This window comes from Archocentrus centrarchus, chromosome 24, assembly GCF_007364275.1.
Source record: "Archocentrus centrarchus isolate MPI-CPG fArcCen1 chromosome 24, fArcCen1, whole genome shotgun sequence".
Lineage (NCBI taxonomy): Eukaryota > Metazoa > Chordata > Actinopteri > Cichliformes > Cichlidae > Archocentrus > Archocentrus centrarchus.
In genome coordinates, this window is record NC_044369.1 from 3,307,977 (window position 1) to 3,323,315 (window position 15,339).

The 15,339-nt window shown below is 41.3% G+C and overlaps 1 protein-coding gene and 1 pseudogene across 1 annotated transcript; both read left to right on the forward strand.

Annotated features, from left to right (window-relative positions):
• Window positions 1-1,181: 1,181 nt before the first annotated feature.
• Window positions 1,182-9,850, forward strand: LOC115774422 (cytochrome P450 2K1-like). Its single transcript, XM_030721701.1, has 11 exons — window positions 1,182-1,482; window positions 1,568-1,730; window positions 1,824-1,973; window positions 2,052-2,212; window positions 2,335-2,514; window positions 2,895-3,036; window positions 3,188-3,372; window positions 6,094-6,235; window positions 6,320-6,503; window positions 7,107-7,138; window positions 9,718-9,850. Exons 1-10 carry the CDS (start codon window positions 1,276-1,278, stop codon window positions 7,135-7,137), a joined length of 1,545 nt encoding a protein of 514 aa, XP_030577561.1. The 5' UTR covers window positions 1,182-1,275; the 3' UTR covers window position 7,138; window positions 9,718-9,850.
• LOC115774423 (cytochrome P450 2K4-like) lies at window positions 9,167-14,970 on the forward strand (annotated as a pseudogene).
• Window positions 14,971-15,339: the final 369 nt, after the last annotated feature.

Below are 15,339 nucleotides of genomic sequence, written 5' to 3' on the forward strand. Positions count from 1 at the left end.
ATCCACTTGTGAAATTTCCTCACTTTTAAACAGTCTGCTTTTAGTGGTATTATAACAAAGTGGAAGTGATTGGGAATGACAGCGCCTCAGCCGTGAAGTGGTAGGTTATGTAAAATCACAGAGCAGGGTCAGTGCATGCTGAGGGTCATAGTTTGTAGAGGTCACCAACTTTCTGTAGTCAGTCATTACAGACCTTCAAAATTCATGTGGCCTTCAGTTTAGTTCATGAACAGTGCGTAGAGAGCTTGATGTAATGGGTTTCCATGGCTAAGCAACTGCAGCCCAAGCCTTACATCATCAAGTGCAATGCAAAGCACTGGATGTAGTGGTGTGAAGCACGCCACCACTGGACTCTAGAGCAGTGGTGAAGTGATTGCTGGAGTGATGAATCATACTTGGCATTACCAACACACTCCATCTGACAATCCAATAAAGAAGTCTGGGTTTGGCGGTTACCAGGAGAACGGTACTTGTGACTGCACACAAGTGCAGAAAGCAAGGTCCAAGGTCCATCTCTGCTTTTTGCAGATGATGTGGTCCTGTTGGGTTCATCAGGTGCTAGCCTTCAGCTCACAGTGGAACGGTTCACAGCTGAGTGGGAAGCTGCTGGCACAAGAATTAGCACCTCTACATCTGAGGCCATGGCCCTCAGCCGGAAAAGAGTGGAGTGCCCACTCCGGCTCAGGGACATGACCTGGTCCCGGATAAGTGGAAGTGGATGGATGGATGGGTAGAAAATATAGAAGGAACCCAGTGCAAGAAATATCTAGAAATTTACAATAAATTACATTCAGAGATGAGAAATGTGTCACTGAATGAAACGCTTGTTGGACTTAAAGGTTTTAATACAACTACCTAGCATCATATAGGCCAGTGGAGCTTCTCTAAAGAAAAGGAGACTAGCTGGAAGATTCCTAAGGCCTTATGTAGAGCTAGAAATATCTAAAGCCTTTTGTCACAATTAATTTGATGTTTAAAATCCATAACTCAATGACACAAATACTCTAATTTATTGAATACATTTAAATAAAAGTAATTCTGTGCTCTTTCTGACCCAAATGGAAAACTAATATTTGTACAGACCAAAGTACCAACTTACAAAGAGTAATCATTTACTAGGTCATTCAGATCGACCCTTCCCCACTGTATTTCCCCACCCCCTTGCACTGGGTCTCTAGATTGCTTGCCAAAGAAAAAAGCAAGTTTTATACCAAATGCAGAGTCACTGAGTCTCTCAGCACAAAGAAATCTCAGTGGACCTTTTGTTTTAACGCCATGTGGATAAAAGAAATTTTTCTCCAGTGTTTCACTTCTGTCTTCTTCTTGGGGGCTCTTACAGTCTTCCTGCTCATCTATTTCATCTCTTCTTCCAGTTTCAGTACCCAGAAATATGGGAGGGAGCCTCCAGGACCCAGACCTTTTCCCTTGCTCGGAAATCTGCTACAGATGGACCTGAAAAGGCCCTACAAAACATTACTGGAGGTGAGAGAACTTCAACTCTCCAGGCAGCACGTTCACTTTTGGTTTCTCTGTGTTTCAAAGTATGATTTTTTTTTTCTGTTCTTAGTTATCCAAGAAATATGGATCAGTCTTCACCATCTATCTGGGAACAAAAAAAGTGGTGATCCTGGCAGGATACAAAACAGTGAAGGAGGCACTTGTAGACCATGATGAAGTGTTTGGAGAGAGAGATCCAATGCAAATTATGCGTGAACTTGCTCAAGGACATGGTATAAAAACTCAGGCCACCATATACTTTTCCATATTAAACTTTCAGACTTCTTCATCTATTGTTAAACTACTTTGTGAACACTTAATTTCAGGGGTTATTTGGTCCAACGGTGATTCATGGAGAGAAATGAGACGCTTCACACTGACTAACCTGAGAGACTTTGGGATGGGAAAGAGAGTGTGTGAGGACAAAATAATTGAGGAATGTCAACATCTCATTGAGGTTTTTAAGAAACTCAAAGGTAAAAATAATCACATTTGTTTCAGCTGAATTTAGATAATAGTAGAAAATCATGTGCACTTTTTTTCTGTTGTGACAGGAGAAGCTTTTGATACGACCCAACCAATCAACTGTGCAGTCTCCAATATTATCTGCTCCATTGTCTATGGCAGCAGATTTGAATATGATGATTCAGAGTTTACATCTCTGGTAGATCGAACAAGCAGAAGAATTAAACTTCTTGGAAGTCCTTCAATCCAGGTGATCCTTTCTTTTTGAAGCTCATTCAGTGACATTTTTTTAAGTGCACAGAGCATCAACTGTTGCAAATAAACCAAATTATTTAAATATTATTTAAATAATACATATATGATTTTTGGCAGATTTTTGAGACGTTTCCATCTCTCTTCAAGTGGGTTGCTGAGAGGAGTGAAATACACAAGATATATGCTGCCAATAAGAAACAAAACCAAGTCATCTTCAGTCATTTAAAAGAGACTCTGAATCCACAGATGTGCAGAAGCTTTGTGGATGCCTTTCTGGTCCGCAAGCAAAATCTGAAGGTTGGCATTTCTGTCATCTTCCAAGTTTGTATTCAAGAATGATTAACTGGAGCTCAGGGTGAAGCTGTACATGTTCCTGCCCAGGTAGTTAAAGGAAAAAATTATCTTGTGTCCCAGTATGTTACTACACCTAGCATACATACAACATCCCAGTCAGTCATTTATAGCTGTTATTCTGGTTTATGTTATCAGCTGTTAATGTTTAGTATCCTGGTGGTTTTTTTTCTCTTGTATCCATAAATCCTGTAGTGGTGTGTTCATACACTTGAAAGCCTTGAAATATATGTAACACCAACATTTTCTAACTTCTTTTTCTGCTGCTGAAAACTCATCAAACCTGGATCCGTTTTATCTGAGTGACTTTGCTGTGAAATGTGCAGGAATCTGTGATTACCAACAGTCACTTCCATGATGATAACCTTGTGGTAACAGTCATGGATCTTTTTTCTGCCGGCACTGAGACAACATCAACTACACTGAGATGGGGACTTCTGTTTATGGCCAAGTATCCAAAGATACAGGGTGAGGAGCTGAAGTAATGCATGACTTGAATACAAGTTTTATTTTATTTTATTGGGGGGGGGGGGGGGGGGGGGGGGGGGGGGCATTGACCATCACAAAGTACAAATAACATCAACAAAAAAACAAAATTAAATGATCATTTATCACCCAGATGAGGTCCAGGAGGAGCTGAGGAGGGTCATAGGAGATCGCCAGGTGCAGGTTGCTGACAGGAAAAACCTGCCCTTCACTGATGCCGTCATCCATGAGACGCAGAGACTGAGCAACATCGTACCCTCTGGAGTTCCTCACAAAACCACCCGAGACATCACTTTTCAGGGTCATTTTATTGAGAGGGTAAGAATGAATAATGCAGCTACTGTGGAACACCAAACATCTACCAAAGGTAATTCAACCCAGTGTAGACAAAGAAAGCAAGATAGGCGGTGCTATTCAATTTGGTAAAGTGTGAAACTGGGGAGAAAATTATTTGCCATGTGCGTGTCTGTTTTTTGCAGCAATATTGTAAAACACAGTAACAATCCTCTTAAAACAGCATGTCAAAAAGAAGGTCAAGTAATTGCAGAAAAACAACCAAACAAGGCAAATGAAACCAAAAGGCCAAGCAGAGCTCAAACAAGCAAGAAGGTAAAGCACCTAGTACAGCTGCTCCAGATTGCACTCCCTATTGTAGAAATAGCTCTTGACCTCGAGTGCTAAATTGATCTGATAGAATTCTGCATTTTGTTTGTTTTTTCTTTTCAAGAACAAGGGTGAGCTGTAGTAACTGCAGAGGGATACAGTTGATCAACCAACCATGAAGATTTCAGGAAGAGTCATTGATGCTAGGTTAAAAAGAGAGGTGATGATAAGTAAGAGTGCTACAAATTTGAGTTCAGAGAAGGTCAGGAGGAGTTGCACTGTGTTTCTAGAGGACGCATATGATAGGGTGCGAAGAGAGGAATTGAGGTATTGTATAAAGAAGTGAGGAGAAGTGTGTGAGGGTGGTGCAGGATATGTAGAATGTATACATTCTAGATTTAACAGGGAGCCAGTGAAGAGAAGCCAATATGAGAGAAATCTGCTCTCTCTTTCTAGTCAGTAGCTGCAGCATTTTGTATCAGATTTGTGGGGCAGAGTACAAGAACTTCAGTTTTATCTGAATTTAGAAGCAGGAAATTAGAGGTCATCCAGGCCTTTATGTCTTTAAGACATTCCTGCAGTTTAACTAATTGATGTGTGTCATCTGGCTTCATGGATAGATAAAGCTGGGTATCATCTGCATAACAATGAAAGTTTATGCAATGTTTTCTAATAATACTGCCTAAGGGAAGCATGTATAGTGTAAATAAAATTGGTCCTAGCACAGAACCCTGTGGAACTCCATAATTAACTTTAATGTGTGAAGAAGACTCCCCATTTACATGAACAAGTTGGAGTCTATTAGATAAATATGACTCAAACCACTGCAGTGCAGTACCTTTAATACCTATAGCAAGCTCTAATCTCTGTAATAAAATGTTATGGTCAACAGTATCAAAGCTGCACTGAGGTCCAACAGGACAAGAACAGAGATGAGTCCACAGTCAGAGGCTGTAAGAAGATCATTTGTAACCTTCACTAATGCTGTTTCTGTACTGTGATGAATTCTGAAACCTGACTGAAACTCTTCAAATAAACCATTCCTCTGCAGATGATCAGTTATCTGTTTTACAACTACTCTTTCAAGGGTCTTTGAGAGAAAAGGAAGGTTGGAGATTGGCCTATAATTAGCTAAGACAGCTGGGTCAAGAGATGGCTTTTTAAGTAGAGGTTTAATTACAGCCACCTTGAAGGTTTGTGGTACATAGCCAACTAATAAAGACAGATTGATCATTTTTAAGATAGAAGCATCAATATTTGGAAAGACTTCTTTGAACAGTCTAGTAGGAATGGGATCTAATAAACATGTTGCTGGTTTGGAGGAAGTAACTATAGAAGTTAACTCCAAAAGATCAATTGGACAGATACCAGTTTTAATGAAAGCAGCTGAACATGAAGATAAGTCTTTGAGATGGTTATGAATAATTTTATCTCTAATGGTTAAAATTTTATTTGTGAAGAAATTCATGACGTCATTATGAGTTAAAGTTAAAGGAATACTCATCAATAATCAAAGAAAATAAGAACAACTCCAGGTTTCTTTTATTTTCTTCAATTAATGATGAATAGTAAGATGACCTAGCTTTACAAACTCTTTGTCCAGACTAAATGAGCATCCTCTAGATTAGTGAAACACCATTTCATCTCCAGCTCATGGGTTATATGCTTTAAGCTGCACATTTTTGAGTTACACCATGGAGTCAGGCCTTTCCTTTTCAAAGTAGCCACAGTATCCAAAGTCCTAAGCAGTGAGGATGTAAATCTATTGACGAGATAATCTACCTCACTGGGAGCAGAGTTTAGGTAGCTGCTCAGCACTGTGTCGGCACATGGCACTGAAGAGCATAACAATGAAGAAATTAGATCCTTAACTTAGTTACAGCACTTTCAGAAAGACAAAGCTGAACAAGCATGGCTGAGATGGTTTGGGCATGTGCAGAAGAAAGATAATGGACACATTGGACAAAGTATATTGAAGTCAGACAGAGAAGGTTTATGGATGGAAGGAAGGAGGACATGCAGAGGGTTGGTGTGACATAGAAGCATGATGGGGATGGGTGAAATTGAGGCAGATGATCTACTGTGGCGACCCCTAAAGGGAGCAGCTAAAAAAAGAGGAAGATGTTTTTAGCAGTATTGTTAGAAAAAAAAATGCAAAGATTTTCACTGCTGTGCAGCAGATCATAGGCTGTATGCAAAGAATGATCTGAAGTGTTGCAGGGTAAAGTAAAGACAGCTATTAAAGGGACAGATTGTATCATTCTCTTTATTAGTTTCTTCTTGAAACCAGAATTAAAATAATTTTCCTTAACACACCCCGTCACATATTAAAAACCAACCAATGTCTCCAGAACTTGCCAATTTGGTAACTACTGTAAGCCATTATCATTTACAATATAGAAAGCATTTTTGGGTTGTGTGTTGTCACTTCTGCAGGGAACCACAGTGTTTCCTCTCATGACATCTGTCCTGCATGATCCCAGCGAGTGGGAGAGACCACACATCTTTTATCCTGCACACTTCCTGGACAAAGAGAAAAAGTTTGTCAAGCGCGATGCCTTCATTCCATTTTCTGCAGGTTTGTGAGCTCAGCCGTCACTGTTGAAGTTACTTCTGTTCACAGGAGAAAGGTTCCGTTTAATTGTTTATTTCTCTCCTGCAGGTCGCAGGATTTGTCTCGGAGAGAGTCTGGCCAGGATGGAGCTCTTCCTCTTCTTCACCACCCTCCTGCAGCATTTTCGTTTCACTCCTGCACCTGGAGTTTCAGAGGATGAATTAGATCTGATGCCCAGTGTGGGCCTCACTCTCAGCCCTTCACCTCACAAACTGTGTGCTGTTTGCCAAATGTGAGGAAGAGGCAGTCTTTGAGTTTATGAAGAATTCAGCTCAGTTTTATTTGTACAACCCAGAGTCATACACTTAAGAAGGCCTTATTTACCTTTTAGAGCACATCGCTCTCAGACTGCTGGCTTACTTGTGGTTCCTAGGATACTTAAGAGTAGAATGGGAGGCAGAGCCTTCAGCTTTCAGGCCCCTCTTCTGTGGAACCAGCTCCCAGCTTGGATTCAGGAGACAGACACCCTCTCTATTTTTAAGATAAGGCTTAAAATTTTCCTTTATGATTGAGCTTACAGTTAGGGCTGGATCAGGTGACCCCGAACCCTCCCTTAGTTATGCTGCAATAGGCCTAGGCTGCTGGGGGGGTTCCCATGATGCACTGTTTCTTTTCATTCCACCTCTTTTCACTCTGTTTATACCCCACTCTGCATTTAATCCTTAGTTATTATTAATCTATTATTAATGCCCCTCCCTGAGCCTGGCTCTGCTGGAGGTTTCTTCCTGTTAAAAGGGAGTTCTTCCTGCCTAAGTGCTTGCCCCCCCCACACACACACACACACAGGTTAAGCTTTTATTTTATTAATATATATGACTATGACTCTTTCCCACAGGTATGTGTCCTCCATCATTGTGGTTGTTTGAGGTGAGTGGCTGAGAGGAGAAGGAGGTCAGGACAGCGCTGTGTGTGTGTGTGTGTGTGTGTGTGTGTGTGTGTGTGTGTGTGTGTGTGTGTGTGTGTGTGTGTGTGTGTGTGTGTGTGTGTGTGTGTGTGTGTGTGTGAGACAATCAAATGAAGCAGTGAGGGTGTGAGAGTGACAGTCAGACAGGTTCATTCCTTCATGCTTGTACAGTTTTGCTGTGGTTATAGCCAACATTAACAGCTGAATTATAAATTAAAGACAACTTTTGCTGGCAGTCTCTCAGTTTCAATGGCCTAACGAACGCTGCCGTATCAAGATTAACACAGAAGCACATGGCCTTAAAATAAAAACTTTTGTGGGATCTCCCTAAATTGCATCTATTTTCCACCCACAATTTTTTTTACCTCCCATGTCCTTTCTGGGTTCCGTAGATAATGACTGCAGTGGACACTTTTCATTTTTTTTTTAACACTCGGTTTGACATCACATGGACATTAACCAGCTAGTTATGACTGGTTTGACTTCATCTCTTGTTGTTCTCCACAACTGGCTGATGGTCCAACAACAGCACAAGCAAGAGTAACACAGACCAGTTGTATCATGTTTTTCACAGCGCCCCCATCTGACAAGAAACAGTCTCTGCAGGTCGGGCTGTCTTTGCCACCTCTGCTCAAGCATAAAACAAACAACAGAAGAATCGGTCTCTTTGCTCCAAAGGGCACTGACTCCCTTTTTCTTTTTTCCTTTCTTTCCTACCAGTAAAATGACATCTTATTCTTTGGTGAGAGGCGCAAATGGTCCTCCTGAATATCTGTCTTATGTAGTTTAGCATCACACAAATGCATTCTGAACTACTTTCAAGAGTATGAGAGGAAACCAGTCTCTGTATTATTATAGGCCCTCCACCTTACAAAATAAAGCACCCTGAAATGACTGTTGTTATGATTTGGCGTTATATAAATAAAACTGAATTGAATAAGAGGAAGGCAGTCCTGTGTTTTGAAAGAAAATCAATCGAGATATGCTTAAACTCCAACTAACAAGACCAAGATGTTCTATTTTTAAAATTTGTATCACAGTGTACCTGTCCTAGTGCAGTTATTCATTGAATGTTCTCTGCAAACAAGAATTGTTGATTCCACTTGGAGACCACATGTTCAAAATAGGATGCAGCCCCCCCACCCTCTCCCCAGGCCTCGCTTTGACACCGAGGGTATAAAGATAAAGGACGAGGGTTTATTATAGAGCTAGAGCTAGCAGTTGCACTCCACATAGATGTTTTCATTAAAGTTGATATTCTAACATTAAAAAATACAGGAAAAAATTGATTTATGTAATGTGGGTCTAGACAACGCATTAAAGTCACAAATTTATTTCATAAAGTTCATCCATATATAGATATTGTAGCCAAACCAAGCCAAATTTATTTATAAAACACTTTAAAAACAGCAACCACTGACCAAAGTGATGAATATGGAAACAAAACACCAGCACCTGGAAAAAAAACACAGCAGCATTGTACTTTCTAACATTTGCATTGACAATACTCACATTAGCTTTCTGGCTTTGTGGGTTCTTTGGCTCCTGACAACATTCAAATGGCAAGTTTATGAAGGACCTTAGACCAGCTTACACATTTTCCATACATGCTACACATAAACACTTAAAGCAGAGAAGAAACTAAGCGTACAGGAACTATTAACATAACTGAATATAACAGTTTTTTTCTCTCGCTAGATCATTGCACTATAGCATTACAGTAGAAATCACCTAAGTCAAAGCTGTACAAATTGGATTTTTCGCTCTAGTTAGATGGCTTCTACAGGTCCCAATTTTTGCCTAACATTAATTCCAAAAAAATCACCTAAATCAGATCATACAAGTTGGATTTTTGCCTACCTACATTGGATGAAAAATCTGGTCCCATTGCAATGCATTTATAATATTATATCTTATATCTATTTTAATATTATATCTATAATATTTTTATTTTTTATTTCAGAGAATTTGATTTTCTATTGCATGGCACTGAACAGGAGTGGCCCTCCTATCTCATTGTACATCCTGTATAATGACAATAAAAGGCATTCTATTCTATTCATTTCCAATTAGATGGGATCGCATAAATCAGAAGAGTTTAGTGCTAAAGCCCTCCTCAATGCCTGGAGATCGCTCGTGTCTATACAGTCACATCATATCTGTATTGGCTGCACTGGGCGAATCAGTTCATTTCATTGGAGACAATCATGGCAAGGGCAGGAGTCAAGCGCGAGCTACAAACTTGCACGTATGAGCAAAAATACGAGATTTTAAAATTTGTGGAAGCAAATGCAGAGATGAAGCAGAAAACCAATGCCCCAAAATTCGATATTAGACCCCAAACTTGGTCTGATATTTTGAAGAACCAGATTTTATCAAACATACACATAAGACAGATTTTTTACAAGTCGTATAAAATTCCATGGACCATTTGAATCTGATTTCTACTGTATTTCACAGCAATTTGCAATCTACCACCGAGCACGGCCAGTTTAGTTCACAATGGTTCTCACAACGGTCCTGTTCACACTTGATTTCCCAGGGCTCCAGAAAGAAAAATGATGACCACTGTGAACGGGAGTGGAAAGAAGAGGAAAAAGGGAGCTCAAAGGACAATTTCAGGCTTGGAGATACAAGAGGCCTTGTCATGCTGACAACATGATGATGGATATGCATGATATGTAAGTGTAACTCTTCTTTTATATGCGTTTATATGCAAAAATAATTATCACTCTATCTAATAAGGCCTGAATTAGAGTTCTGCGTCAGTCCCACGTACGTAATCCTCTCTGAACCCTACGCTGTAACATACGACGTGACCTAATTTCTTCTTACGATGTAAACTGGCGTGTACCTCTTGAGAAATTTGACTACACTTCCAAAGGGATTGTGATTAGTGGGCTTCAGAGTTATCAGAGGCAAAAACCTGAGGCAGAAGTCTAATTCAGGCTTAACTGTTCAACATCACTCAATCAACAAGCAGGCATGGCATTTAGCGTTTAACATTAGCAAGCTAATTAGCATTATGCTAATTTTTTTCTAATTGTTCTTATTTTGGCTGATCCTTTTGGGGGTCACCACAGTGGATCACCTGCCTCCTCTGTCACACCAACTCTCTGCCTGTCCTGCTTCACTACATCTACAAATGATCTCTGTGGTCTTCTTCTTTTCCTCCTACCTGGCATCTCCATTTTCAACATTGTTCATCAAATGGATCCACTATTGGTCCTCTGCACGGGTCCAAACCATCCCTACCTTCCCTCACAAACTTTGTCTCCCAAGCATTTGATTTGAGCTGGCCCTGCAGTACACTCGTTTCTAATCTGGGTCACTCCCATCTCCTGCATGAAACCAATGACTAAAAGAGACCACACAGCTTTTATCCTGCCCGCAACTCAGCTCTCCATCTCATATGAGGTCCCACAACACAGGAGCACAAGTGGAAAGAGAGGGATCTGTATGACAAGAAAAATGTTTCTGCTTTTCAGCACCTGCCAAGCAGCTCGTGCCTGCTGTCCTAGTAGATATGAAGGAAATGAAGCAATATTGGGATAAACCCTTTTACCACAGAGTACCCATCAAGGGGTATTCTGGTCTGGCATTTGCTGATAGTGAGATTTTGAGGTTTGCTGAACCCATGGTGGTAGAGCAGTCGGTGGAGTATAGGCTCCACCTAAAACCAATATTCCACACTCACAACGATTAAGGGCAAACCCTCCCGGGTAAGGGAGTCTACCTGTAGATTGCCAATACTGGAACTATTAGCTTGTTAACCTGATTTGACTGTGTCCTGGCCAAGCTTTAAGCATTCATCTAGACAAAAATAAAGGGTTTAGGAAAAGCAACCATTTTTATCTTTTCGACTCCTTGTCATAGAGGGATGCTTATGTCCCATCAGCAGTTGTCACACAGGGTGGTTGAAGCTGTTGTGATGGCATAAGAGCACCAGGGACCGCAACCTCCTGTGCAAAATCCACCCAAGGAACAGCTTCCACATTGGCCTTTTTAAAGCATGTTTGTGTGGGGGAAATCTGTGCAGCTTCAATTTGGGCATTCCCTCATATTTGTTAGGTTTCACTATGTCTGATGTGGGGGTGGGGTTAGAGGGACCCTTTGCCATTGTCGTGATTGATCTGTCTTAGACAGACATGGGGATAGTGAAGCTTCCTTGATTGGTCATGACAGGGCCCCACTCAGCCGGAAAAGGGTGGAGTGCCCACTTCGGCTCAGGAACAAGTTGCTGCCCAAGGTGGAGGAGTTCAAGTATCTCAGGGTCTTATTCACGAGCGACGGGAGAGGGGAATGGGAGATTGACAGACAGATGGGGGCTGTGTCTGTGTCTGAGGGAGCTGGGTGGAAAAGCGAAGCTGTTGATTTACTGGTTGATCTACATTCCTACCCTCACCAACTTTGTGACCGATAGAATGAGATTGTGAATACAAGCAGCAGAAATTAGCTTCCTCCGAAGGGTGGCTGGCCTCTCCCTTAGAGATAGGGTGAGGAGTGCATCCATTCGGGAGGGGCTCAAAGTAGAACCACTGCTCATTCACATCAAAATGAATCAGCTGAGGTGGTTCAGGCATCTGACCAGGATGCCTCCTGGGCGCCTCTTGGGTGAGCTGTTGTAGGCATGTCCTACCGAGAGGTGGGCACCAAAACAGACCCGAGACATGCTGGAGAAATTATATCTCTCAGCTGGCCTGGGAATGCCTTGGGATTCCCCTGGATGAGCTGGTGGAAGTGGCTGGGGAGAGGGAGGCCTGGGTTTCTCTGCTTGGGCCACTGCCTCCACGACCAGGCCCCAGATAAAGTTGAAGAAAATGGATGGCTGGATGGATGGAATGTCTGTACAGACCAAAGTACCAACTACAAACAGTAATGATTTACGAGGTCATTCAGATGGAACCTTCCCACTTTATTTTCCCCACCCCCTTGTACTGGATCTTTAGATTGGTTGCCAAAGGAAAAAGCAAGTTTTATACCAAATGCAGAGTCACTGAGTCTCTCAGCACAAAGAAATCTCAGTGGACCTTTTGTTTTAACGCCATGTGGATAAAAGAAATTTTTCTCCAGTGTTTCACTTCTGTCTTCTTCTTGGGGGCTCTTACAGTCTTCCTGTTCATCTATTTCATCTCCTCTTCCAGTTTCAGTACCCTGAAATATGGGAAGGAGCCTCCAGGACCCAAAAATACGAGAAATCTGCTACAGCTGGACCTGAAAAGGCCCTACAAAACATTACTGGAGGTGAGAGAACTTCAACTCTCCAGGCAGCACGTTCCCCTTTGGTTTCTCTGTGGTTCAAAGTATGATTTATTTTTTTTCTGTTCTTAGTTATCCAAGAAATATGGATCAGTCTTCACCATCTATCTGGGAACAAAAAAAAGTGGTGATCCTGGCAGGATACAAGACAGTGAAGGAGGCACTTGTAGACCATGATGAAGTGTTTGGAGAAAGAAATCTAATGCAAATTATGTGTGAACTTGCTCAAGGACATGGTATAAAAATTATTAGGCCACATATACTTTTTCATATTAAAGTTTCAGACTTCTTCATCTATTGTTAAACTACTTTGAAAACACTTAATTTCAGGGGTTATTTGGTCCAACGGTGATTCATGGAGAGAAATGAGACGCTTCACACTGACTAACCTGAGAGACTTTGGGATGGGAAAGAGAGTGTGTGAGGACAAAATAATTGAGGAATGTCAACATCTCATTGAGGTTTTTAAGAAACTCAAAGGTAAAAATAATCACATTTGTTTCAGCTAAATTTAATTAATAGTAGAAAATCATGTGCACTTTTATTTCTGTTGTGACAGGAGAAGCTTTTGATACGACCCAACCAATCAACTGTGCAGTCTCCAATATTATCTGCTCCATTGTCTATGGCAGCAGATTTGAATATGATGATTCAGAGTTTACATCTCTGGTAGATCGAACAAGCAGAAGAATTAAACTTCTTGGAAGTCCTTCAATCCAGGTATTAATCCCTACTTTTTGAAGATCATACACTGACATTTTTTTTTAAAGTGCACAGAGCATTAACTGTTGCAACTAAACCAAATTATTTAAATATTATTTAAATAATACATATATGATTTTTGGCAGATTTTTGAGATGTTTCCATCACTCTTCAAGTGGGTTGCTGACAGGAGCAAAATGCACAAGATATATGCTGCCAATAAGAAACAAAACCAAGTCATCTTCAGTCATTTAAAAGAGACTCTGAATCCACAGATGTGCAGAAGCTTTGTGGACGCCTTTCTGGTCCGCAAGCAAAGTCTGAAGGTTGGCATTTCTGTCATCTTCCAAGTTTGTATTCAAGAATGATTAACTGGAGCTCAGGGTGAAGCTGTACATGTTCCTGCCCAGGTAGTTAAAGGAAAAAATTATCTTGTGTCCCAGTATGTTACTACACCTAGCATACATACAACATCCCAGTCAGTCATTTATAGCTGTTATTCTGGTTTATGTTAGCGGCTGTTAATGTTTAGTATCCTGGTGTTTTTTTTTTCTCTTGTATCCATAAATCCTGTAGTGGTGTGTTCATACACTTGAAAGCCTTGAAATATATGTAACACCAACATTTTCTAACTTCTTTTTCTGCTGCTGAAAACTCATCAAACCTGGATCCGTTTTATCTGAGTGACTTTGCTGTGAAATGTGCAGGAATCTGGGATTACCAACAGTCACTTCCATGATGATAACCTTGTGGTAACAGTCATGAATCTGTTTGCTGCCGGCACTGACATGACATCAACTACACTGAGATGGGGCTTCTGTTTATGGCCAAGTATCCAAAGATACAGGGTGAGGAGCTGAAGTAATGCATAACATGAATACACCAGGTTTTATTGATTTTTTTGGGACTGACCATCACAAAAAACAAGCAAACAACAACAGAAGAAAAAAAAAAAAAAACTAAATGAAGCATGTGGCCTTCATGCATGTATCGAGTATTGTGGAGTGTTATGGTCAGTCTAATAGGTCCTCTTTTATCACCCAGATGAGGTCCAGGGGGAGCTGAGGAGGGTCATAGGAGATCGCCAGTTGCAGGTTGCTGACAGGAAAAATCTGCCCTTCACTGATGCCGTCATCCATGATGAAGTTACTTCTGTTCACAGGAGAAAGTTTCCGTTTAATTGTTTATTTCTCTCCTGCAGGTCACAGGATTTGTCTCAGAGAGAGTCTGGCCAGGATGGAGCTCTTCCTCTTCTTCACCACCCTCCTGCAGCATTTTCGTTTCACTCCTGCACCTGGAGTTTCAGAGGGTGAATTAGATCTGATGCCCAGTGTGGGCTTCACTCTCAGCCCTTCACCTCACAAACTGTGTGCTGTTTGCCAAATGTGAGGAAGAGGCAGTCTTTGAGTTTATGAAGAATTCAGCTCAGTTCTATTAGAATTAATCCTGTTAGTTCCTGTGCCACTCACATAATCTACAAAATGAAATAAACCACTTCTGAATTGCTTCTTTAGTTTCGGGGTCATTTACAGGGCCCAGACTAACCCTGAAAAGAAAGTGTGAAAGTGTTAGTTCACATGGACATTAACCAGCTAGCTATGACTGGTTTGACTTTATCCCTTTGCATGCTGTAACTTTATTGTTCTTGGCAGCTGTCTGATGGTTCAACAACAGCACAAGTGAGAGTAACACAGACCAGTTATATCACATGTTTTTGACACTGAACCCATCTGACAACAAACAAACTGCAGGGTGAGCTGTCTGTGTAGATTCTCAGTCATCCAGGTCATAGTAGTCTCTGGAGCTTGAAAAAGGCGACTGGACTTCTTTTTGTTTCTTGAAGACGTTTCACCTCTCATCCGAAAGGCTTCTTCAGTTCTCAACCAAATGGTGGAGAGACCCAGGTATTTAAACCCCTGTGGGCGTAGTCCCCTGGAGGTGGTTATGACCCTCTATTGATCATGTGCGTGAACACATGTGCCCAGGTGTGAAGGGGGCGTGGGTCATATTTAATCAGTGGTTTCAGTTGAAACCAATTTAGGACTCCGCTCCATTGTTTCCTGTGGCCTATTGAGGTCACTGGAACAAAGGTGTGAATGGGGGTTGAGACGTCTGGGAAGGGAGCTCAGGACAACAAAGTGCGTCACCAACTTTCCCCCGCTTACAGTGCTGTCCTGAGCTCCCTTCCCAGACGTCTCAACCC

Bases quoted from the DNA above. Each gene is read 5' to 3' on its own strand.
- LOC115774422 (XM_030721701.1), top strand. From the start codon at position 1,276: ATGTGGATAAAAGAAATTTTTCTCCAGTGTTTCACTTCTGTCTTCTTC. The intron at 1,483-1,567 runs GTGAGAGAACTT...TTCTGTTCTTAG, and splicing joins CCTACAAAACATTACTGGAG to TTATCCAAGAAATATGGATC. The intron at 2,213-2,334 runs GTGATCCTTTCT...GATTTTTGGCAG, and splicing joins TTGGAAGTCCTTCAATCCAG to ATTTTTGAGACGTTTCCATC.